The 27,272-nt window shown below is 46.0% G+C and overlaps 1 protein-coding gene across 1 annotated transcript in view; it reads right to left on the bottom strand.

Moving 5' to 3' along the window:
• antxr2a (ANTXR cell adhesion molecule 2a) overlaps positions 1-27,272 on the bottom strand; it is a 303,927-nt gene that overhangs the window by 115,726 nt on the left and 160,929 nt on the right. Inside the window, exons 12-16 of the mRNA XM_072496233.1 lie at positions 26,390-26,485; positions 23,098-23,139; positions 19,332-19,427; positions 11,866-12,033; positions 10,700-10,780 (exon numbers count right to left, since the gene is read on the bottom strand). Of these exons, the coding sequence (XP_072352334.1) occupies positions 10,700-10,780; positions 11,866-12,033; positions 19,332-19,427; positions 23,098-23,139; positions 26,390-26,485 (483 nt within the window). The remainder of the gene's footprint in view (positions 1-10,699; positions 10,781-11,865; positions 12,034-19,331; positions 19,428-23,097; positions 23,140-26,389; positions 26,486-27,272) is intronic.

Genomic DNA, 27,272 nt, shown 5'->3' on the forward strand with positions numbered 1-27,272 from the left:
CACAAGATACAAGTCTTTAGAAGAATGCATGACTAAATAAAGCCTATTTACTCAGGGACTACCTTAGCTACCTGCTATCCCCAGCCACTCCCTTTGAAACTTTGTGGCAGATGTTGCAGCATTAAGTTAGCTCTGAAGTGGCTCGACTTCCCCTAGCTCGCCTCACAATAGAGTCAAAATATATTAGATCTCTTTATTTGTGCCTGGGGCCAGTTCAGGAGCACAGCTGTGTCCTACCCTGCTCTACCTTTGGTGTTTAAGCCCCTCAGGCAGCAAATGTGAGACCAAAACTGTTCTGCCACTCTCAACTGCATCTGCTGACACTCCAGCATTCTTGCTGCAGGCTGCGGAAGACCACTGCCTCCCGTCCTAACAGATGTCTGCAACAACCTGCTCACTTACACCTGTGCTGGCACTTGTAACCTCACAGATCATTTGTTGAAAAATTCATGACTCGCTACTCTCTCCGAGGAATTACATCCGGAATCAAAGCTTCTGCACACACTCCATGTGAGCCCAAAGTGGTTCCACCATGCATTAGTTGCTGGTACTGAAAAGCCTTTCTCGCTTTGATACACCATGCCTAAACTTCAATTACAACATCAAGGAGTTGAACCCTACAGTGAATACTTCTTAAATGAGAAACACTGGCCCTCTGAGTCCTAAAAGAGCATTTTTGAAACCAGCTGCTTCATGTGGCAAACACTGTTCTTTGTTTACTCGGCATCAGATCACAACTGAAGCAAAATAGTTTCTAGTGGTGCCTTATTCTCTGTACACCAACCACACACACATTAAGTACTAGAATTTATATGTCAAAATATATTCAGTATGTACTGTTCCTAGGAGGTAACGTTGCAGTTCTAGGCTTAAATAAATTTGCAACATTTTTCATCTGCTGAACTATCAGCAAATTGGAATTGTGAAGGTCCTACGAGAATGATCGCTCTCAACGTTTATCTCGTTCTCCCCGGGAGCCTACTGATTTAAAAGATTCTGTGACATTCCATTTTTAAAAGGAACCCAATGCCGGAATTTTCCAGGCGTTGGGATTCTCTGTTCCCACCGGCAGTGCACCCCCACCCACGGGGTGGCTTCAACGGGAATTTCCATTGACGGGAAAGAGTGGATCTCGCCATGGGCGAACAGCACGCCACCGAAAACACGTGGCTGGGGGACCGAAGTATCCAGCCCAGTATCTCAAAGTACAATGACCATTAGTCTTGGGTTGTTCAGGAAGAAGCTTTAACAGTCAGCACTTTTATTTCCTTGTGGTTTATCAGTTTAGAATATGTTATAGGTAAGATTTTTTTCGATAAAGATGACTTTTTGATAAGCTGGACTTGTAATTTATTTCACCAAGACAGGAAGGAGCATCTTTCTATTTACAGAGTACAGAATCTTTGCTTCTAACATTGTGATATGAATACACAAAGAATTAAGCACTCCAGTTGCACAATCAATATTGTTCTCAAAAAGTGAGAACATACTCTGTAGACACACAGTGTTATCCTCTCTTCAGATGGTTTTTAAATTCATTGCTAAGAACTTAAAAACTTCAGAACAGAAATGGTTAATACTGTTAATTTTTTATAATAATATTTACTAGAAAATCTCAAATTACTGGGGGGGATGAAAATATGTTAATAAAGAGATCTTTTATTAAAGGGAATACTGGTCACGCAATAATATATCCCTTCAGGTCCTATGTCATATCATCTTTATTCCCCTTTCTCCTATGTCATTTGGAATCAACAACAGCACCTCGAGAGAATATAAATGCTTTACCTAACACACACAACCAGTAAAAGAGATGCTGTATTTTTTTACTTTCATTCTTGACAGAATTTTACACTATCTAACCTATGAGTAACAGGCTGAAATTGTGACAAGGTATGGTCTATTCCTTCAGAGTAAAATCATATTTCTCCATTAATATTGACCCTACTCAATAGTCTCGTGACCCTTAATTAGGATGCGGTATTGGCACAAGGGACTCCAACAAAATACACTACGAGATTGGTAACCAATATGCAGAAGTATAAAGCAGAAACCTGTTATTGTATCGAAGTTAAGGGAGAAACTTGGACAAATTATAATTGGGATGCTCTTGTGCACATGGTTAGCAGTCAGCTAGCATTAGTATTATTAATGAAGCCACGTGGAATAAAACCTATTTTGTATTAATACAGTGAGGAAATATTCCACCAGACAGATAGAATAGAACTGGATGGTCCCAGAAAATCATCAAGTTGATAAATTATTTGAAAAATAAAAAAGATGTAAGAACGTGATTGCATTTGAAAACACTGGGCTTTGAGCAGCAGCTCTAAGCAGAGACAGCAGTCACTCAATGTCACCGTAATGCAGACAAAACATGCAACATGTAACACAAATGACAGCAAGCATGCCATGGAACATTACACTGTCACTGTGATCATGACCAGAACCTTTAATTTTAACACAGGTGCCAAAATGTACTGTCACAGGAAATGACCCAGTACCTCAAAACATTTCCTGTAGCTTGAATATTTAAATTAAAAAGTTGGCAATTTTCCAATATTTTTGACAATTAAGTTTTTCTATAGGTAAAATTATTTGTTTATATTTTAAAGGGTGCCTCCCCTGCTCCTCCCACCTACAATTTAATAACAAATTAGAAAATGTAATTTTACCTGAGAAAGGTGCCAACCCTGAAGGAACATTTTGTGCTCAGCATACACCTTGGCCCCATTTGAACTTATTTTAGATTATTGCCAATAAAAATTTAAAAAGGTGGGCAAGGAATTCTGACCCTGCTATATTGGCAACTGTTTCCCTTAACTTCAACATCAGCTCCCTACTACCAATGTCCAAAAAGGGAACAATCAGAATCAGTCCAGCTGCTCATTTTGCTAAAATGATTGGAAATTTCCTCCAATTAAATATTGGGAACGCCGACACGATTGTTTGCAGTCCCAGCTCCAAACCCCATCCAACTCTCCCTGCACCTCAGACTTGGCCAGTCTGTTTACAACCAGGGTGTCATAGTTGACCCCAAGATCAGCTTCTGGTCACATGTTGGGCCACCATTAAGATAAGCTAATTCCACCTCTCTATCATCATCCAACTGCACTCTGCCGAAGCTCAGTTGTTGATTAAACCCTCATTCATGCTCGGTACCTCTGCACTCATGGCTGGCCATGCTCATCCCATGCTCCATAAACCTGAGCTCATCTAAAACTCTGCTGCTCGTGTCTTAATCCGGAGTAATTCCCATTCCTCTATCACCCTTGCACTAACCTACATTGACTCCCAGTCAAGCAAAGTATTGATTTAGAAATTCTCATCCTTGTTTTCAAATCCCTTCATGCCCTCATTAGGTTGGTGAGGATAAGGTCTAGTATGTTTTTCCCTCTTATTGCTTCCTTGCAATAAGGGGGCAGCATGGTAGCGTAGTTTGGGCAGCACGGTAGCACAGTGGTTAGCACAATTGCTTCACAGCTCCAGGGTCCCAGGTTCGATTCCCGGCTTGGGTCACTGTCTGTGCGGAGCCTGCGCGTTCTCCCAGTATGTGCTCCGGTTTCCTTCCACAGTTCAAAGATGTGCAGGTTAGGTCGATTGGCCATGCTGAATTGCCCTGAGTGTCCAAAATTGCCCCTCGTGTTGGGTGGGGTTACTGGGTTATGGGGCTAGGCTGGGCTTGGTAGGGTGCTCTTTCCAAGTGCTGGTGCAGGCTCGATGGGCTGAATGGCATCCTTCTGCACTGTAAATTCTATGATTCTATGATTCTTCCCTACCTCTGTAATCTACGCCAACCCCACAATCCTCCATGATATCTGCGCTCCTCTAATTTTGGCTGCGTGAGAATCTGAGATTTTAATTGCTTCACTATTGATGAACATGCCTTCAGCTGCTAGCTCTGAAATTCCCTCCATATACCACTCCACTTCTGCTTCCTCCTTTTAAGATGCTCCTTAAAACTTACACAGCTTTTGGTCATCTCTTTGAATGTGGCTTGGTGCCATGTTTTGTTTAATAATGATCCAGTGAATCTCCTTGGGATGTTTATTGGGGACAAAGAAGTTATATCAATACAAGTTGTTGTTGTGGCTCATATTTATCACCACGATCGGGTGGAAAATGACTTTGCTGTTCTGTCTGTTATGTATAGATCTACTGAGCATTTACAGTCTTTATCTCAGATTTCTACAATAGCAGTATTGCTTTTATACCATTCTCTGGTTCATAAATAATAGATCTGGTTGTTATCATTAGCATCAGTTGAAAATCATACAGACTGCTGGGAGTTCACAAGTTGCCCTATCCGATGTTAGTTTTCAGCATAAATTAGCAGAGATACAGAAATGCAATACATTCACAGAATCTCAGAATAATACAGTGCCAAAAGAGGCCCTTTGGCCCATCAAATCTGCACTGACACAGGAAAGACCCCTGATCTGCCTACCTAATCCCATTTGCCAGCACTTGGCCCATAGCTTTGAATGTTATGACATGCTAAGTGCTCATCCGCCTCAGTGATTACTTCAAATGCTGTCACAAAGTTTAGAGCCTTAGTTGACATATGCAAGCCTCCTGCCATCTAATGTGAACTATCTCTCTGACAGGTATTATAGTGAATCAATCACCCACCCCTAAATGTGTACTGCCAAAGGAAATCCCGAAATGATGTGAGAAAAGATGTATTCCAGGACACTGCACTTCAGCAGATGCTGCTTTTGGACTTTGAGCTTGTAACATTAACAACTAATATGTCAAAACCCTTTCCTTCCCTCTCTTCTCTCCCGCCCCTCTTTCCTCCCTCCCCTGCCCCTCTCCCCTTCTCCCTCGTCCCTCCCTCCACTGCCCCCTGCCCCTGCCCTCCCTCCACTTGCCCCCTCTTTCCTCCTTCCACTTGCCCTCTCTTCCCTCCCTTCACTTCCCCTTCTTTCCTCCCTCCTCTCCCCCCCTTCCCTCCCCCACTCTTCCCTCTTTACAAATAGACAGAACCATTGTGCTTATGTGGAAAGACATATTTTATTGACCGTTATGTTTAAGTGAGAAAATATATGTTATTGCAAGAAATTTGTAAAAGTTGAGGTAGTTTTATGTCATTGTTCAGCTGATAAAGTTCAAGTTTAATGTTAACTGGTTTCAAAGTTTTGTATTTATATAAATATTTTTCTTAATAAATGTTTTAGATTAAACTTTACAAGCTTCTACAAATGTCTTACTGAAACATCAAAGCACAACATTTAATTATGAGATAATTATAAATGAATAAGATAATTGAAGTAAACAAGAGAGGACATATTTAACATGGGTAACACAGTGGCACATTAGTTAGCACTGCTGCCTCACAACACTAGGGGCCCTGTTCAATTCGGACCTTGAGTGACTGTGTGGTGTTTGCACATTCTCCCCGTGTCTGCATGGGTTTCCAAGAAGCATGGATTAGAACCATAGAATTCCAACACTGCAGAAGAGGGCCATTCTGCCCATCAGATCTGCATAGGCCCACTTCCCTGCCTTGCTAAATTACCCCTTAGGGTACAAATGGTAGGTGGGGTTACGGGGATAGGGCGTGTGTCTGACTAGGGTGCTCTTTCGGAGCGTTGGGCCGAATGGCTTTCTTCTGCACTGCAGTGATTCTGTGATTCTATAAGCACAAATCCAAAAACTAACAGATGTTACAAAGACACTGACAGCAAAAAGCCCTGTGGCGCTTTCAATATTTTATGACCATAATTTAAATTTAAACATACAAACACTTTTAAATATGCTACACGTAAAGTTATATAATTATATAGTGCAGACTTAAGAAGTTTCACAGATTTAAAACAAATAACCAACCTATGTTCACTGATAAATAATCACCTCTAACCATTAAAAAACTAAAAATTACTTCAAAAGAACCAATAATAACAGTAATACCCATATACAGGAATAAAAAAAAGCTGTTAAAAATACTTCAACATTCCTTTAAAACATTTGTTAAACATGTTGAATGTAGCATTCAGCATAAATCTGCTGTTTAAATGCCTGCCCTCAATGGGTGTTCCCAAAACTGCTGTGTAACAAGAGGGCCAGTTGCACTGCTACTGCACCACGTTGGAGCCTGCCAGACAATCTCGCTGGAGGCCCCAGGCTGCCGCACTGAGAGGAAGATTCATCACTTTATCCGAATGCAGGTAAGTGCACATTTTTCGCTTTCAAAATCGGCAGCCTGTGGCCTCCCATCACTAGCCTGAAGTTACGGGCCAATATATTGTTTAGAACTTTCATCTGGAACAATATCAGTTCTGAAACTAGCTGGTTCTGCAAACTACAAAATGTCACAACTACATTACTTTCGGGATCAATACTTTCATCTGACAGACATCATCACTTGTTTCTCCACTAATTTAAAAAAGGTTTCATTCTAATTTGTGAGTCACATGGAATTAATCTCGATTAGAGGGCTGATGAGAAAGCAGTCTCTGACTGTCTGGTTTAATAACAAGTCCTTTGCAAGTTTATGGTTTTAATGTTAACTTTGGTAATTCAAAAAATAACAGCCGGAATTTTCTGTTCTGTGCACCGAGTGCTGGCTGAGTTGAGAAAACAGCGTGCAGCTGACAGGCCGTGAAGATGGATTTTCTCTCCAGGTAATCCAGTACTCTGTGCAGAAAAAATCTGGAGGTGTGGCTCACACGGTCACGCTGACCAGGCGGAGGCAACCGATAAGGAGACCCCACACACGCATAAGGGGATCACCCCCCCTCCCCCACAATGGAGTCCCCCAAATGGCCCCCCTGGCAGTACCCACTAGCACTGCCACAGGGGATAGTGCCAGTCGACAGTGCTAGGGGGCAGTGCCAGGCAACTGTGCCAGGGTACTGCCCAGGCATATATTTCTCCCTCGGAGGCTATACTCATCTGTGCACCCCAGTCAAGTTCCCTTCACCTGGTTCCCTTTTGAAAAGTTGTAAACCCTGCTGACATGAGGAGGTGTGCCATTCCTAATGTGGGGGAGAATTGGAAAACAAGATCTCACGAGCAAGATTCTCATTTTCCGAGCATTGTGAGATTCTGCACCCATGTCGCCATGCAAAATGAGGGCGAACACTGTAACATTAAATTACTTCTAAATGGGAAAATATGTAATTCTGTTTGCGAAAAACAGCATAATCCCCATATATATTTAAGGGGCATGACTGTTTACTTCAATCCATTTCACTCATTCTACTCATCTAAAGGTATAAAAGGTAACTTCCATTTATGTAACTGGAAAGTTTGGATTAATTCCAAAGTACAGATATTTGAAGTAAATATGCTTTGGTGCGACACAGTGATGTCAGATCAGAATATGGACTGCCAGCTGCTAATGCCAGTATAAATCCAGCTCAATAGTAAATGGATTCAAACCAGCTTGGTATAAACAGTCTGACTGAAATCCATGATGGCCTACAGTTTTTTTTAATGGTGGAGGTGCCGGCGTTGGGCTGGGGTGAGCACAGTAAGAAGTCTTACAACACCAGGTTGAAGTCCAACAGGTTTGTTTCAAACACTAGCTTTCGGAGCGCAGATCCTTCATCAGGTTGTAGTGATACCAGGTATTGCGGTACCTGAGAGGTGGATGACTATTGACCAGACCTAGGAGTCTACCATTGGCTAACGTACATAGCTCCACCCTGAGAGGCGGGGTATAAGAACCGATGCCGTCCCAGCAGCCTTCACTTTCTGTATCGAAGCTGCTGGGAACAGTTCAAGCTGATTAAAGCCTATTAGTTATGACTCACCTTGTCTTGAGAGTAATTGATTGCGCATCACAGGTGAAGGTGGAAGAAGCTATGCTCCAAAAGCTAGTGATGCGAAAAAAACTGTTGGACTTTAACCTGATGTTGTAAGACTTCTTACTGATCTTTTTAATAACACTCTTTTCATGTAACAAGTAACTGGTTTGAGATGTTTAGCATAACCGTTTGTATAACAACCATGACAATAAACATTAGCAGTTATTCATTTTAAGTAAAGTATCAGGTGGGGTATTGAAACAATGCTATTTTTGGTGAATATTTTTTGTGTCTCCCTACACCATGGAATATTCTCAAGCCCACATAATTGACTACAAAAGTGAGAGGTTATTTTCAGGTACCCTCTGCCAGTTCATAGTTTTCCTACAAATAAAATTATTTGCAGAGGTAGGGTCCAGGACAATATTACATTGGAGATCATTGACAGCATCACATATCTAGGCGCACTATCACCAGCAATCTGACACTTAATGCTGAAATCAACACACACATCATAAAAACTGAAGCTGTTATATCCAAGCTGAGTGAGAGTGTGTCGAACAACAGCAACCTAACTGAGGACACCTAACTGTGAGTCTACCAAGCCTGTGTCCTCAACACACTCCTCCACAGTAGTGAGACTCTTTTATTCTAGTCTACGAGAAGATACAAAACATGAGATGGCTTAAATCTTTAAACCACATTTTTACTCACAGTGAATTAGGTTGACCAATGCGTCCCAACATGCCCAGCTCATGTCAACGGGTGGGCTTTAAATGCCACTATAACTGAAAATTGTGTTGCCTTCACATTATACCCAGTATGATTCATGCGGATTCCAAACATTTTAACTGAACTGTAATAAACCAGCTGGCCATTCTTGAGAGTCCTGAATAGTTTGAAATGGCTTCAAGGAACATAATGTTCAGAGAACGACCACAGACGTTGTTTATTTGACTTATTTATATCGTGTTCATGCAATTTTAAAATAAATATTCCAATAAAAATGTCTATATTTAAAATGTGATTGCAGAAGATCTGCTGACCACAGAAAATACTTTAAAATGAGTGCAAGACAATCTTAAATAAATCACTACTCTGCAGTTAACATATAATTAGAAATAAACGCATCTCGTCAACCACTCTCCCACTCATAACTGCATCAATATTGTTAGGGGCATCGCCAGCATTACAGATCTATGAGGAACACAGGAACAGGTGTAGGCAAGTTCTACCATCGAACATATTTTGCCATTCAACAAGATCATGGCTGGTCATATATCCACCATAATATATCTTTAGCGAACAAAAGTCTATCGCTCTCAGTTTTAAAATTTGCAACTGATCTAGTATCAACTGCCATTTTTGGAAGTAAGTTCCAACGTCTACTCATTCCATTCCCGAAAGATCTGTCTCTAATCTTTGGATGTTTTCCCCCTGTCAAGTAGCAGAAATAGTTCCACCCAATCTATCCTTCTTTTTCCCCATTAAATATTCCATCAAACCCGACTTAAAGTTTCCAAGTTCTCGGGAATACAAACACAGATTGTTTTGTCCGGGCATCATTCTAGTAAATCTGCGCTGCACTTGCTCCAAGGACAATATATCCTGTAGGGATTCTATTCTATGATTGGGTGTAGTACTTGGAACTGCTCACAGTTGTGTGGTCTAACCAGGTCTGAGAATAGCTTCTACCCCAGTGTATTCAGGTCCTCTATAAAGGCCTATTTTATTACTTTCGGTACCTGTACATGACAAATGACTTGGAGGAGGGGGTTGAAGGGTGGGTCAGTAAATTTGCTGATGACACCAAGATTGGTGTAGTGGATGAGGTGGAGCGCTGTTGTAGGCTACAAAGAGACATTGATAGGATGCAGAGCTGGGCTGAAAAATGGCAGATGGAGTTTAACCCTGATAAGTGCGAGGTGCTTCATTTTGGTAGAAAAAATTTGAATGCGGATTACAGGGTCGTCAGCAGGGTTCTGAGGAATGTAGAGGAACAGAGAGATCTTGGGGTTCATGTCCACAGATCTCTGAAGGTTTCCACTCAAGTGGATAGAGCCGTGAAGAAGGCGTATAGTGTTTTAGCATTTATTAACAGGGGCTTGAGTTTAAGAGCCGTGGGGTTATGCTGCAACTATACATGACCCTGGTGAAACCACATTTGGAATATTGTGTGCAGTTCTGGTCACCTCATTATAGGAAGGATGTGGAAGCATTGGAAAGGGTGCAAAGGAGATTTACCAGGATGCTGCATGGTTTGCAGGATAGGTCTTATGAGGAAAGGTTGAGGGAGCTAGGGCTTTTCTCTTTGGAGCAGAGGAGGATGAGAGGCGACTTAATAGAGGTTTATAAGATAATGAGGGGGATAGATAGAGTGGACGTTCAGAGACTATTTCCTCGGGTGGATGTAGCTGTTACAAGGGGGCATAACTATAAGATTCAGGGTGGGAGATATAGGAGGGATGTCCGAGGTAGGTTCTTTACTCAGAGAGTGGTTAGGGTGTGGAATGGACTGCCTGCTGTGATAGTGGAGTCGGACACTTTAGGAACTTTCAAGCGGCTATTGGATAGGCACATGGAGCACACCAGAATGACAGGGAGTGGGATAGCTTGATCTTGGTTTCGGACAATGCTCGGCACAACATCGAGGGCTGAAGGGCCTGTTCTGTGCTGTACTGTTCTTCTTCTTCTTGTATTTTAATAATGTACCAGGAACCCCAAGTGTCCTTGAATCTCTACTGTTTCCCACTTTTCACCATTTGAAAAATATCCTGTTTTTTCTTCAATGGTTCAATACGGATGACATCTCATTTGCCTACAATGAAGTCCACTGGCTGGAGTTCATTTACCACAGATTTTTTCCATTCACTTTAAAAAAAAATAACCTTCTGTTAAAATGAAAGCCCTTCCCCTGTCATCCACACAAGTGATCTAGTCAGTACCTCATCACCAGTCTGGGGCCGCATCAAAGAAACCAGATGATACTGTCGACGCAGCAGTGCCCACAGCGCATCAAGTCTGCCCTAGAATTTCAAAAGATGCCATTTAAGTAACATAGAAAAGTATATAAGGTTCAAATAATCAATTCTGAAAAAAACTTACAGTTTTTCTTTACTCCCTTGAAAGTCCACAATAAGCTGAATTATATGAGGCACCTGATCCCCCACATCCCTGGCTAAAAGATCAGGAGAGGTGGAAGAGACCACCGAGGGAAACACCAATTTAACCGCTAATATACTGGAGGTGGGATTGCCGCCCCCAAGGTATAGGAAGTCCTGTCTCAGATAGCTTCCCACCAATAAGAGAGCTGACAGCTCTCCAATGCTTTGGGACAGAGGTGTGCAGCATTGGACCAGGCTTTGGGTCAGTGTTTGGGAGCCATGCCAGGTGCCAAGCTGGCAAGCCCAGGCAAGGCGGGTGGGAGGGGCTGGGGTTTGAGATTCCAAAGGGGGTGGGGAGGAGGCAGGGGACCCTCTGATGAGCACAAGGGGTCTGTTAAGGAGGGACCTTTCACATCGCCTGCCACTAGCCTGCACAGGAAAACTTTGTCAGGCTATCTGCTTGGCATAGGCTTTCCCTACTGCCAGTTAAACCTTAGTGGTGGCCAGATGAGGCCTTAGGTTTGAATAAATTGTCCACCTCAGGGCCTCAATTGGCCCACCGGTTGCCCAACACCATTCACACCGCTGTTATAATTGCAGTGAGGCAGGGGTGGGGAAGTGGGCAGGCCGCTCACTGGTTGAGCCCCCGGCATTCAAACCAGCATATGTGAGCAGGTAAAATTCAGCCCCCAAATTATTACAATTTGTTCTCATGTTTCCCTTGCTTTTTACGAATGCAAGTTAGCAATTTATCAAAAAAAACTCGCTCTCACTTTTCTTGTCATCTTACTCTACTTTTTGTCTTGTTTTTAAAATTATTTTTCCTCTGGAAATGCTAACAGTAAAGAACATCACTGACTTTTCTTAATAATTCATGTCATTCGGCCCCAAGCGCTTGATTGCTGAATCTTTATTAGCTAGTCTCATAATTAGCACTATGGCCCTGCTGAAGTACAATATGTTTTTGTATTGACTAGAATATGTGTCAGTAGATAGCGAGAAATTACCTTAATTGGATCATACCACTGTGTTGAAGGTGGGTAATTAGAAGGCGGAAGTTTGGGCTGCCTTGGAGCAAGAGGTTCCTCTTCAACATCTGGGACTGTTACAACAGCATTTTTGGCCATTTCTAGCCTTGCCCCTTCATCGGTGGATCCCTTATCTCCCCATCGGACCTTGCAGAAAAAAATCCATTTCATCAGAAGATATACATGGATATGATAATCTGCAAAAGACAGTTCCTGTTCAAACTGTAGTTCATAAGGATCCACAAACCAGTGGCTGGTAAGTTACAAATGCATCACGGAAGATTCCTGCGGCATTGAGGGTCATTACATATTACAATTTATGCTAACAAATGCAAATAAATGTTACATCATATGCGAATATAAGCAGAAGAGCCATACAGAGGAATTGAAAAATAGAGATAATAGTGAAAAATATACCCCAATTATCAAAGCCTTACACAAAGTAACGAGACACACATTGCCAGGAATGCATCTCGGAATAGGTCTGAAAGGAATGTACATGGCAAAGAACTGCTTACAAAACGTTAACAATATCATAGAATCATAGAATTTACAATGCAGAAGGAGGCCATTCAGCCCATCGTGTCTGCACCGGCCCTTGGAAAGGGCACCCTATTGAAGCCCACGCCTCCCCCCTATCCCCGTAACCCAATGATCCCACCTACCCTTTAGGACACTAAGGGGCAATTTAGCATGGCCAATCCACCTAACCTGCATGTCTTTGGACTGTGGGAGGAAACCGGAGCACCCGGACGGAGGAAACCCACGCATTCAGTGACCCGAGGCCAGAACAGAACCCGGGCCCTGGAGGTATGAGGCAGCAGTGCTAACCACTGTGCCACCGTGCCCCCCCCCCTCCAATAATATATCCATATTATTCTGCTATGCCTCAGGGGAAACACTCAGTTCCCAATCACAAGGGAGATAAAATGTGGTGGAGATCTGTGATGGCAGCTCTCTGCCTCCCTTACGCTGCCCCAAGGTTCCTGTACAAACACCTGCTGGAGGTAAGGGGCGGTATTCTCTGTTTCAGAAACTAAGTGTTGGCGCCGGGACTGAATTGGTGGACTTCTACGACAATTAAATTGGTGCGAGTTCGGGATGATTCATGATTCATTAATGAGATACTATCGGCGCCACGTGGAACCCAATCGATTCCAATGAAAAACGGTGTCCGATTCACCGGGGCCGGGATTGCCACTCGAGAGGTGCAGCCGCATATTAGTATTTCACTCCACCATACACCGGGCCTGAGTACAGTTGGCAGGGCCCAAGAGCGCCATGTGTCCCACCGCCAGGACTTGACAGCAGTGTCGCAAGAAGCTGCATGACCTCCTCAGGGTGGCCAGGGTGAGTAGGCAGCACTGTGGCCCTGGCACCAACCCTTGTCCCACACACCCAAATCCTTCCTCCCCCCCCCCACCCAGGGGGCGATCAAACACCACCCGCTAGCAGTGTGCTCACTCCCCACTCTGCACCATATGCCAGACGCATACTAGCTGCCATGGCAGAGTGCCCTGGCCTCGAAGGCCACCAACTGCCCACCGCCTGCGCTGCACGTGTCCCACAGTCTCCCCTCCCCCCCCCCCCCCCCACCCCAAGGAGAAGGCAGCCCATAACCGGAGAGAAAGAGAGAAGACCGGAGGGGGACCGCCGGACCTGCTGTCCCTCACCACCACAGAGCGGCAGGCACTGGACCTGGTCGGTGGACCCGGAGAGAGGGCAAGTCACCTTGGCGGAGGTCGGCATCGGGCAAGCAAGTGAGCCCCGGCTGAGTTGCGGTTTCCCATGACATGCGTGGCACGACCCCCACCCTCACCACCCCCACACCAACCCAACCCACAATCCAATCTTGAGTCCTGTCCTGTGTGGTGCAGGATCACCTGGTCACAAGGCGGGCCCTTCTAGTGTCCCCCTCCCCCGATCCCAACCCCAAGCAGAATCCAGCGATGAGGAGGCAACGCACAGTGATGCTAGCTCCCAAATGCCAGCCCGAGACACCTCGGACCACCAGTCCGGAGATGACACTGACTTCACATCACAGCTGTCTCCAACACTCTCCACCATCACAGAGGCATTCACCTCAGTTGGGCATATTAGTGACGAAGCTCCTGGGACACTATCTGGTGCGCACCACACATGTGCTGTGGTACATCAGGTGGAGGTAGGAACCACCAAGGGGTTGGATGGTTAGAGGGCATCCCAGGGACGAGCTGCCGTCCAGACGGGTCCCAGGATTCTGGAAAAGGTGGTCCCATTGATAATGAATGTGCAGACACAGAGCCGGGGACCACATGAGGGGGTGTCAGCAACCATCCAGCGCCCGCAGGTTCAGTTGGAGGAGTCCAACTGCCTGCAGGGGCAGGAAGAGGTGCCGACAATGCATACCACCCAGGCCAACACCGCGAGGGTGGTGTCCGCGGCGGAGGCCTTGGGGCAAAGGTATCAACCATGGCTCAAGATGTCCAAGGCCTGGGCACTCTGTGTGGGCGGTGGCCAAGGACAGGGCTGCCCTGTCACAGCCAGCTATATACCACAGGGCCACCTGGACATTGCTTCGGCATTCCAAAGCTTGGCCCAGTCACAACGGGTCATGGCTGAGGGCATCAGCGGCACTGCCTGGCCACTGGTTGACCTGAGCCAGTGCCGGAGGGAGGCGGCACTGTTCCAGAGGGAGATGGCCCAGTCCCTGTGCTCCACGGCCACGAACATGTAGACCCTGGCCGAGACTAGAGCGGGCCACCAGGACTGGCAGCGGCAGATGAGCCACAGAAGTTTGCTCTAGTCACCCCCCGCCCCCCGCCCCCCTCGTTCCATGGAGTAATCTAGGGGGCGTGGGACACCCCAAGGCAGGAGGAAGTGATAGGGCTCCTGGGTAGATGCCGTAACACAGTAGCAGCTCGGACTACACCGCCCCCCCCTCATCCTGTCCCTAGTGCATCCGATGGGCAGCCGGCAGAACAGGATGGCACCATAATACTTGGGACACCCAAGCAACTGCCCGGTCGCTCCAGAGGACGGCCGCCAAAGAGGACCCAGGTCACAGGATGATATTCGCAGCAGGCCGCCTGTCCTCCTGATGTAGCGCCTGGGGATCCACCCAAATGTAGCGCGAGGTCAGAGATGTGCAGAAGGTGGAGGTGGTCACGGGTTGGTGGCCCCTGGTCAGATCCCGCACATCGCCCCGGTACCATCCCACCCCCCCAACCCCCCACCCCCCACCATCCCCACCTCCGCCACTCCAAGGGTTGCATGGCACTGTGTGATGAAATGGCCAGCTCAGGTACAAGGCTCTCCTAGATGGATAGTGCAGGAGCCAGACGTGGTAAAACAAAGTGGAGCACCAGAGCTCACCGATGGGATGTTCATGCCGTCAGCCAGGCACCCTAGTCAGTGAACCTGGAGGTGATCAGAGCGTCCCGTGCGCGCTGGCTCTGGCACACACGTTGAGCAGCCTTCTGTGCCTACCTGGGCTCCATGCCCGACCCATCCATGCCATCCTCTGCACCCTCCTTGCCGGACGAGGCCTACCGTTCATCCTCCTTCTCCAGCATGTCATCCCTCTGTTGCGCGATGTTGTGGAGGACACAGCAGGCCACCACAATGTGGGAGATTCTCCGAGCGCTCTAGTGGAGGGCCCTCCAGAACGGTCCAGGCACCTGAACCGCATTTTCACGATGCACCGCTCGACCACGCCCCTGGTTGCTGCATGGACATCATAGTGAGTCTCCACATCGGTCTTTGGCCTCCGGATTGGTGTCATCAGACATGACCGCGGCGGATACCCTTGCTGCCCATGCGCCAACCCCTCACCCGGGGGTGCACCTTGAAGGTGTCAGGAATTGTCAAGTGTGCCAGGATGAAGGCGTCGCGCACACTGCCTGGGTATCGGGGGCAAATGTGCATGATGTGCACTCGTGGTCACATCAGCTGCACGTTCATCGAGTGGAACTCCTTTCAGTTTGTCAATACCGGCCTGTCATGGGCCGATACGTATAGGGGGCACGCATCCTGTCGATCACCCCCTGGACCTGGGGCATCCCGGTGATGGCGGCGAGCCCCTCTGCCCGGGCATCCTGGTAGGCTCGGTCCATATTCCAGCTGATGTATTGCGTCGACCGGGCAAACAGGGCCTCCGTGATGGCGCGAATGCACCTGGGCATCAAGGTCTGCGAGATCCCAGACAGGTCCCACTTGGCGTCTGGAAGGACCCCATTGCATAAAGGTTCAGGGCGACCGTCACCTTGACGGCCACCAGGAGCAGGTGTCTTTCCCCATTACCCCCACGGTGCCAGTTGCACCATGATCTGACAGATCTGTCGCACTGTCCCCCTACTCAGTTACAGTCACCCTGCTCAGCTACTGTGGGCACTCCCTCTTGGGTGGGCACTCCCTCTTGATTTCCGGCTCACGCCCGATTCTTGGTCCAATCGCGTTTCGCGACTTCGGCGTTGCTGGACAGAGAATCCCGCCCAGGGTATTTGCACTTGGAGCTGACCTCTGACTGTGAAATGGTAATTTTCAAAGTTTGCTCTCTTGCTCACTAGGAATGGATTTTTAAAAAAAATTTAAGAGTACCCACATTTTCTTTTCTAATTAAGGGGCAATTTACCGTGGCCAATCCACCTACATCTTTGGGTTGTGGGGGCGAAACCCACGCAAACACAGGGAGAATGTGCAAACTCCACACAGGCAGTGACCCGGGGCCGGGATCGAACCTGGGACCTCAGTGCCGTGACGCAGTAGTGCTAACCACTGCGCCACCGTGGCGCCCTCTCACTATGAATGGATAATGGATATTGCAACTCTTCTCTACTTGCAAAGTGCCAATTTGAAGGAACGATTTTATAAAGACTTTCGTTGTTACATTCCACTTGCACGTCATGGAGCCTTGCTGAAATTAGGGAGAATATCCCTTCGCCATGTTGTGCAGATACATGGTGGGTGAGGTCGAAACTCAACCACTTGAGCCAAACAGGCTTGGACAATTTCAAATCTTGGGCTTCATTAACCTATTATTGATCCACTTCCTGTCCAGAATGGGCCACAAGAGAGCACGGAATGACTATGTTCTTCCAGAAAACCAGGCAGCCAGTGGTTGTCCACCAGCATGAAGGCAGGGAAAGGGATTCTTGGAGGATCTTGTAGGAGGGAAGGAAGCAGGCAAGTCCAGGGCGAGGAAGGTCACCATGTTTCTTGCTCATGCCACTCCAGACCACAAAAAGGAGATTGTTATGTCCAAATATATCCTTGCATTGGTGCATGTAGAATCATAGAATCCCTAAATTGCAGAAGGAGGCCATTTGGCCCTTCAAGTATGCATCAACCTCCTGAACACTCTACCTAGGCCCACTTCCCTGCCTATCCCCATAAAACCCACCTAACTTGCACATCCCTGGACACTAAAGGGCAATTTAACATGGCCAATCCACCCAACCCACACATCTTTGAACTGTGAGAAGAAACCGGACCCGGCACACGGAGGAAACTCATGCAGACACAGGGAGAAAGTGCAAACTCCACACAGACAGTCACCCAAGGCTGGAATTGAACCTCTGTCCCTGGCGCTGTTAGGTAGCAGTACAAACCACTGACCCAACAAGCCGCCATAGTGCGATTAATGTAATTAATGGAAAAGGTTTTCCCTGGCACGTTACAGATAGGTTATCTGGATAGAGGTGCCACAAACGAGAAGAATTTTACATTTTGGGGGTTATCTTTTGCTCTGGAGTATAAGTAGTATGTGGGGAAGGAAACGAGAGTGACTTCCACTCAGGGTAAGGATGTCTGGACACGTGCAATCTTGCACTGTTCAGATCATTACACGTGCATCTGTGAGGAGCACGGCGAATATTACAGTGGGACGAGCAGGAAGTCACCATCCCCACCCTTTGGGGCCATCTCTCTCCCACAATCCTTGCCCGGGAACCATGTCCTCCACCTGAACCACAGGACCCCCACACTCAACATGCAAACCCATTCCCTCCTTTCCACAGCCCTACATCCTCGTTTTCCCAACTCTACACCAGGCAATCTGGCTTCCTTCTTTCCAGACACCCTTCCCCACATAGCCTGCCTCCCCTGTCCAGCCTCAACTCCATCTTTTCCTCCTTAGCCTGCGACCCTTGACCAACACTTGTGCAGCTTGACCTACCAGCACCCAATCTCAATCAAGAGGCTGATCCCCAAGAAGGTAAAAGCAGTGGTTATTTACTTAAGACCAGGACGAACTCTACCAGGCGCACGCCTCTTCTCTGAAGTCATAAATGTGATGGTTCTAATTTATCATTGGCAGAGAACTTAATTTGGAGGGGCCATTTATTTCTGGCGCAATGGCCTTTTATGAACCATGCATGACATGCAAATGCCTGCAAAAGGACTTCTTGACACTGTTCATTAGGAAGTTCGACCTACGTTTAACGTCCTGAGAACCTGATTGCAAAAGTTCATCCTACTGTCGGGAATCTGAATTTTGGCCTCCGCCAAATGAAGTGCTCCTGCACACCAAGCTCCTTGCTGCAGTTGGGCTCAGAGGGTTCCAGCCATAGGAAGCAAAAAAAAAATCACAGAATTTCTGATGAGAATAAGGATACTGGCAGTGGCTGGTGGAAGTTCCACTTCAAACCGCCCCCATAGGGTCCAAGGCCTCTCCAGAATTTCACCCCACTAATATCAAGTTAACCTCCAGATTCCCTTCTCAGATTTGAAATCTAGGGCGGGATTTGATGGGGGGAAAAAGAGTATCATTTTGGGCACCTTTAGTAGGATGCTTGCCAGCACTTGCAGCACCGAGAACGATCCCAGTACTAAACTTGACTTTGCTTCTTTTGGGCCTTGGCGAGGAACGCTCCACCGAGGATTCACTTCGACTCAGCTCTCCATCTCCCCACCGTGGCCTCCGGACCCCCCCCCCCAAACGTCCCAACTTACCAATTAAGGCGTCCTTCAGCCCCCAACACCCCACCTCAAATGGGCAGGGCACCCTCCGGCCAGAACCCTGGCATGGGCAACCTGTCACATGGGCACCTTGGTACTGCCAGCCTGGTACCCTGGCAGTGCCTATTCCAGCCTGTCAGTGCCACCTAGGCACCCTGGCCTGGCCCACGTTTGTGGAAACCAGTGTTAATCGACGCCAGGATCTCCTGAGGCGAGGCCATTCAATCCCAGGCCTTGAGTAACTCCGGGCAGACATATTCACGTGGAACTAACTACTCACTTGAATGTGTAAATCTGCATCCTGCCCTCAGTGGACAGGATCCAGATCGCGATGCCTCGCGAGATCTCATTAAGATCTCTCGAGGCGTAAATCTCACGAGAAGCTCCTCGCAAGATTTAATAGCCTTGTCATGTCACTGAGTCGGGCACGACCAGGTCGGTAGATCGCATCGCTAATTTCTTCAATTCAACTAAATAGTACAGTAATAAGGAATACATTTATAATATACCTCCATTCTTTTAATGCCACCAACACCTCTGCCACCGTAGTATGACGCATCAACTGTGGGCCACTTCGATTTTGCTACTGGGTCTGGTTCAGGTTCCTGTGCATTAAATGGATTAGTTTGATACATAAATATATAATAGGTTTCCTTGAGCCCAGTACTGAACATGTAACTGAGCATTTAAAAACAACTCTGAAAGGGTAATGAAGTTAATTTTCACTTTGGGCACCAGTACAAAAATGGGCCGTAGCAGACTGGCTATCAGTATACATCCTACTCTATTTTTCTCTCCACTGAAGTTAACAGATGGCGGGTTTCCCCGTCCCGCCGCACCAGCATGCCTTCGGGATTCTCCGTTTCGCCGACTGGTCAATGGGGGTTTCCCATTGTGGGGCAGCCCCACACCATCGGGAAACCCCCGGACTGCCGGCAAAATGGAGATCCCCGATGGCGGAGAATTCAGCCCAGGAGGTATAATTGATTAGGTAAATAATCAGGCGGTTGATCTGCAATTGGCAGTTTTTCACTCATGCCCAAAGTGAAAATTATTCCCAATAAATCTGAATTGGCCAACTAAATATCTTTGACACATTGCTTACTTTTGTTCTGCAATTAACAGATTCTAATCTCTTAATGTGTCACAATCAGCACCCTACTTAGCCTTGATCACCTCCCATTTAAATTCCCTTTGTCTTTCTGTCCCCAATCTCCATCTATCGCTGACCCTCTATCCAGCCCCATTGTTCCACGTGCACCGCCCCCCCCTCCCCCCAACAGTACAAATCTGACCCTATTTCCAGTTCTCTCCAGCTTTGACAAAGAGTCATCCAGACTTGAAACATTAGCTCCCTTTTCTCTCCACAGATGCTACCAGACCTGCTGAGATTCGCCAGTATTTTCTGTTTTTGTTTCAGATTCCAGCATCCGCAGTAATTTGCATGTAACAAAATATCTTGGTCTATGTCAAAAACGCAACTTTGCACTTGTATTTTTATTCTTTTTCATTTTATTACAAAAATGCCTCAGAATATTTTTTTCATGAATCAAAACGGGATCACAAACAGGCCTGAAGGGAAGTTGGACAGGGATCAAAAGGATGCAGTTATTGTGGTCCACATTGTGACCAACAACATAGGGAAGAGTAGGCATGAGGTCCAGTTCTGAGAGTGCCAGGGACTAGGAGCTAAACTAAAAGGACAAGGTCTCAAGAGTCATAATGGTTGGATTATTCCCCAAACCACATATGAATTGGTTAAGATGTATGCAGATCAGGGAGGCAAATGCATGGCTTAAGGAGTGGTATGGAAAAGAGGAATTCAATCTCATGGGACTTTAGCAGTAGTATTTTTATTGGAAAGAATGAACGGTCACAAGAACTTTAAACAAGTACTTTGGGGGAGGGAGGCTTCAGGTGGTAAAGGCAGTATAGGTAATAGTTTGCAAAACAGCAAAAATGAAGAAAGGGAAAATTTTTGTTTGAGGCAAGCAATTAAAACAAAACGAAAGAAGCAAAGTAAATCAATTAGGAAGAAAGAAATAGGAGATGGTAAGACAAGAGAGCAGAAGGTGACATTAGTGCGTGCGACCCAAATTAGTATTCTTTTATACAAATTTATGGAGTATGGAGGGAAAATTGAGTGAATTGCATGTGAAAATTCAATTTACAAGGTATGACATTGCAGCCATTTTGAGACATGGCTGCAAAGTCGTCAGGAATGAGAACTAAACATACCAGGTTGTTAAGTCTACCGGAAATAGAGAAAAAATAGTAGAAGGGAAGGAGTAGCCCTAATGATTTAGCATTAAATAATTCCAATGATATGAGATGATGTAATAAGAGGTAAGCAAAACATGTAGACTATATGGATGGATGGGGTGTAGTGGGAGTTGTGTATAGGCTTCCTTGTGGAAGGTGTGAAGTGGTAGCTTGTCGAATTTCTGAGATGAGACAAGCATTCGGCAAAGGAAGTGTGATTTTATTCTGGGATTTGAACTTGTGTATAGATCAGGATAAGCAGACGAGCAAACTTCAGAAAGGTTGAGAATTTCATGAGTGTGTCCAGGATTGTTTTATGCAACACTATATCCTAGAACCATGGGGGCATGGCATATTAGGTATAATACTGGGCCAGGTTTAGTTTGTCAAAATTGACAAAAAAGTTACAATTATCTTCGAAAACATAGGAGCAATGTTAGCCCCTTGAAGACTTATAAATGGTGATGTTGCCAATGACAGGAAGGAAATAGCACGCACACTTGATAACTACTTTGCATCAGTAATTACAGTACAAACAAAGAAGAACAAAGAAAAGTACAGCACAGGAACAGGCCCTTCGGCCCTCCAAGCCTGCGCCGACCATGCTGCCCGTCTAAACTAAAATCTTCTGCACTTCCGGGGTCCGTATCCCTCTATTCCCATCCTATTCATGTATTTGACAAGATGCCCATTAAATGTCACTATCGTCCCTGCGTTCACCACCTCCTCCAGCAGCGAGTTCCAGGCACCCACTACCCTCTGTGTACATAGAACATACAGTGCAGAAGGAGGCCATTCGGCCCATCGAGTCTGTACCAACCCACTTAAGCCCTCACTTCCACCCTATCGCCGTAACCCAATAACCCCATCTAACCTTGTTGGACACTAAGGGCAATTTATCATGGCCAATCCACCTAACCTGCACGTCTTTGGACTATGGGAGGAAACAGGAGCACCCGGAGGAAACCCACGCAGACATGGGGAGAACGTGCAGACTCCGCACAGACAGTGACCCAGCGGGGAATCGAACCTGGGACCCTGCTGCTGTGAAGCCACAGTGCTATCCACTTGTGCTATCGTGCTGCCTGTGCTACCGTGTAAAAAACGTACCTCGTACATCGCCTCTAAACATTGCCCCTCGCACCTTAAACCTATGCCCCCTAGTAATTGACCCCTCTACCCTGGGAAAAAGCCTCTGACTATCCACTCTGTCTATGCCCCTCATAATTTTGTAGACCTCTATCAGGTCGCTCCTCAGCCTCCTTCATTCCAGTAAGAACAAACCAAGTTTATTCAACCTCTCCTCATAGCTAATGCCCTCCATACCAGGCAACATCCTGGTAAATCTCTTCTGAGTAGAGGAAGGTTCAGCACATCAGACAGCTCAAAGAAAATATTAGGGCTAGGAATTAAGAAAATTAATGTAAGCAAAATAATAGTAATGGAGAAATTAAGGACATTAAAGAAGGACAGATCCTCAGGACTAGGCCATTTCCATCCCAGAGTTTTAAAGGATGTAGGTGAGGACAGTGCAGTTTCTGGTCAGCGTCTGGCGCCAAATCCATTTCGGGGCTCTCTCCCTTTTGCCCGGGAATAGCAGGATGTGTCACCGGGTGCAACACAGCCATAGAGTTTCCCCCATAGGATATCATTTGTGACAGCATTGGTACTATGATGGGATTAGAAACCTGATTGCAGAGCGACAAAGTAGGGGCGGGATTCTCCGCTTGCCGTCGCTGAAATTTTATTCGACAATCGTGCGGAGAGTCCTTTTGGCGCCGAATTCGGGGACGGCGCCTGTGTTAGGATGCTCCGCCCCCTCCAAAACGGCATCATCACTGAGCACTCCGCACGCTGTTGGGACGGCCTCAGGATGTCACCCAAAGGCCCTCCTTTGAGGGTATGATTTATAAGATAAATTTCAGACCACAAAACTAGAAAACAATGTTGCTCCTTTAATATTTGCACTATCCTTCATTAACGGAACTTTAACACAGCAGAACATTCACATACCTCTTTTCGAGGGGGTGGAGGAGGGGGAGGATCTTTTATGACCTGAAACCAAATCAAAAACAAACCAAATTAATTACTTGTGCAACAGCAATAATGTCAGTGATCTCTCTGAAGTATTCCACCTTGGCTACTTGTTAACGTTCGATCAGATTTACAACTGAGAGGGTTTTTTTGGTCACCTATTAATATTTGTTCTCAGCTTGCCAACTGGTATGTCTTCTCCAGTGACCATTAATTAGTGGCACGTTAGCACCCAAGTCTCTCAGATAGAATTAACGTGTTGGCAGATGCTCTGAGGCACGTCTATTTATTTGACAATTAATTAAATAGACGTTACTACTGCATAGGAAACCTGTTCATGAGGAGTTCGGCTGGAATACCTATTGGCCTCGAATGAGTCTGTGTAATATCAATGATGATTTTCAAGAATCTTTGACATGTGGAATATGTTTGGGTAACCCACACACTAGCCACAAGGGCAATTTGTGCATCTCGTGATGCAAGCCTACAAAATTCAAACCTATCAAGTTCAACTTATTTCAATAAGTTTGGCTACAAATATAAAAATAACATAAGCATCTCATGAAATGCCACCCTCTGATGGGATACTGTGCCCTTCTTTCAAAACAAGTATTTCACCCCTTCCCCAAAACATACTTTCAACCCCTCTCTATGCTGCCTACTTTGCTCCATCTCCAATATTCTTTTCCTCTCAGGACCACTGGCCAGCTCATCTATCTTGCAATTCAAGATTTTTTTTCCTTCGCAAAGTAGCAAAACAGTCGAACCAAAGCTATAAACATTCCTGTGACTCTAACTGTGGTGCTTTATCCCTTCCTGACCTCTCTGCCACCTTTGATATGACTGGTGGCCATTCTCCTCTCATGCCGTACCTCCAGCTTGCCTCAGCTTGGTTCGACTGTCACTGGTCCAATGATAGTCAAAGCATCTCTTGATTTTAGAAAACATTTCTTATGTAACCTAACAACATCCTATTCGACCTCTTCCTGATCTCGCTTTCCCCTTCTAAAGTCAAACTGCTTGTTTAACGTTTTGTTCTGGACTGCCATTAATTTTCCCAAAGGCGTTACCTTTATCCACTCCCCCTCCCCCTTACAAACTCTGTTCAGTTATTCACTCAAGCTCCTCTAGGTTGCTGCTACAAGCTTAAACAGACAAAGATCTATCCACATCTGCCTGAAATCACCAAATAATTCACAGGATTGCTATTGGCCATTCAATCGACTAGTCTATGCCAAGAACTCATTACTTCAGCTAATCCTTTTGACATCGACTTCTGTTCCTTTCTCTTCATCTTAGTCCCCTGAAATGTACCTGCATTATTCAATTATTATAATTATATTAATCACCCCACTGCACTGCTCTTTCTGCTTGGCCTTATATATATTTTTCCTTTCCAAGGGCAGATCCAATTCTCTTTTGAAATTTACGATTGAATTGGCTTCGATCACTTTTTTAGACAGGCCCCTCGAAGTTTCATGCAGTCACACTTGGTTATAAAAATTTCACTGTCTGTCCAAGGATTGCTTCACACCACATATCAGGAAATCGTAAAGTTTTTGGGTGTGTGCTTACATCTGAATAGGAGTAAACAAATGGATGGAGTGCTCATGGTTTCCTGACAATCATCTTGGCAGAACAACTCCCAAGCTGGCTGTTAACAACATTTTTGGATGTGAGTTTGAAACAATAGGCTTGAAGCAAAGTAGATCAACAGAACTGCAGTAATTTGAACTGTATGAAATTGAACCTATCAAAGATATGTAGAAGAATATAGTTTTGACAAGCGTGAAAGAAACATATGTAGTATAGCCTTGGCTTTTGTCTCCAACTGGTACAACAATCAATATAAAGTTAGCATAAATTTCCTCCTATCACCTTTTAGAACATTTTCAGCTTTGAGTCATTGAGTCTGTTCCGGCGCGATTCCCATCGCAATCCACCCAAACTTGGGGTGTGATTATACGGCCAAGCTGTGCCCGAACAGCTCGCCGCGGTGCAGCGTGGCCGATAGAAGCCAGGAGATCCCACTCCTGCAATCTACCCAGCTCGCAAGCCTCACGCGATCTAACGCAATATCGCAAGACGTTGTGATGTAAATCCAGCCCATTGTGGGCAGGATCACTTTTTAGCAAATCTGCATATTAAAGCGAGACAGCTAGTCTAACTTTAAAGTGCAGATTCTTGAAGTACCTGAGGCGTGGGATCTATCTCCTTCACCTTGGTGACCTCGGGTGAGCGCCATTCAGTACTGGTCTCCACAAACGGGGACCAGATAGAATGGCACTTGTGCAGGTTCTCCCCGGGGATCGGAGAACCCCCCCCCGGTACATGCCCCTTGGGCAGGGTGGTACCCTGACACTGCTGGTGCCACCTGAGCACCCTGGCACTGCTAGCCTGGTGCTGCCAGGCTGACACTGGCAAGGGGCTAAGCTGGCATTTTTGCGTGCCATTTAAAAATGGTGTCCTGGCCTCTCACTTCCCTGAGGAGTTGCGCGAGCAGAGCTCCTCAGTCCATAAAACAAGGCAAAGTGCGGCCTCAGCCACTAATTCCACGCTGAGGCCCCCTATCGAACGCAAGTGCCATTTTATAGCATTATGTTCCTCACCGCTGCGTGTCCCAGAAAACACACGGCTAAATGCACTCTCTATGGGATTTCGTTCCCATTTAGTTAAATCACGCTGTAGTCATTTTCTTGTAGCTTGGCGAGATTCTCACTGAGCTTTCCCACACGTGGCAATTTTTTTCAAGTGGGGACCTAAAGATGCCGGCAAGACCAGCTCCTCAGAGATTTGCGCGGCCTGTTTATAGGCCTCCATCTCTGCAGGTCCACCACACTCCCAAAACCCTCTTTAAGACATCCTGTTTTAGGGTCACCCCCTTCATGCATTCCCTTTGGATCTCCCCTCCATGCACCCCTTCAGGGCCCCCGTACCCTCCCTCATGCCCCCCCCCTTTCATGGCAATGACCCCTCTCAGGCCCCACCGCTTGGCAGTGCCCCTTGGCACCATGGAACAGACCCTGGCACTGCCAACCTTGCACCTTGGCACTGCGGCCCCCAATGGACTGAGCATATTTAAAATGTGTTGAAAGACTCATTAATTATGTCAACTTGGTTCACGCCCAGTGAGGATGTGAACCAAATCACGTCGGGAGCATCAGACTCCTTTCAGGGCTTGACGTGAGCCCTGTTTAGCGGGAGGTTTGCCGGGCTCAACGAGGTGTTGGAATTACGCCCAATGCCTTGAAATGCATTTATTCATACTCACCACCATGCAGCACAGAGGCCAAAACCACCAAAGCAATGCTATTCCCAGTAGCAACAGTATGGTGAATATGGCAATCAATACAGCTGTCCCATCAGACTGCAAAGGAAGCACAAGGCAGGAGATGTCTTTACAATACAATTCAAAACAAATCTTAGAAACATCACTGCTCGTTGGTTACTTTGCATCTAACTCCAGCTGATTTTAAGTTACCTATTTTTACAGGGAGAGACATTGGAATAGAATGATAGAAGAGGAATGATACTTAAACATCAGAGACATATAATTTAGAAAATTAAGCTTGAGAAATGATAAAAATGCTATGGGTGAGGAAAGGGATGGAGGAACAGTTGATAAAGATGTCAACCTTCAAGTGTGCACTAAAATATTTCTCTCAATGTTTAACGCATAATATATGTTATTCTAAACTTCATATAATGAACTCACCATCATATTAGTCTTCTGATTCTGTTACCTGTGATGTAACTAAATCCTTTTGCTCAGCTCCCGTACATGTATTTACATTCACATAATGGGCCCAGTTTTAATTCTTCCATTCAGATTATCCTGTGTTGCATATAATTATGTTAAAGTCCATCTGCCATCATCCTGGCCACATCCTTAATCGGTGCCCATTCTCAATTTTGTCATTCTTCTTTAAAATTTACTGTGGGTTAGGAATTAGTCTGCATCTGTTTACAGGCCCTGACATAGCCTTGAAGCACCAGCATACACAGAACAATGAGACCGAAGGATCGTTGGAAACAAATGCTGGTCAAGCTTCTGCAGGCAACTTACCCAAGTGGAGACATCAATCTTTGGTTGCCTGTCTCACCAGCAACAGGCCTTGGGTAAGTCCCAAAAGTGGGGATTGGAACGGGCTCTG

The sequence above is a fragment of the Scyliorhinus torazame genome, chromosome 3 (assembly GCF_047496885.1).
Source record: "Scyliorhinus torazame isolate Kashiwa2021f chromosome 3, sScyTor2.1, whole genome shotgun sequence".
NCBI classification, from domain to species: domain Eukaryota; kingdom Metazoa; phylum Chordata; class Chondrichthyes; order Carcharhiniformes; family Scyliorhinidae; genus Scyliorhinus; species Scyliorhinus torazame.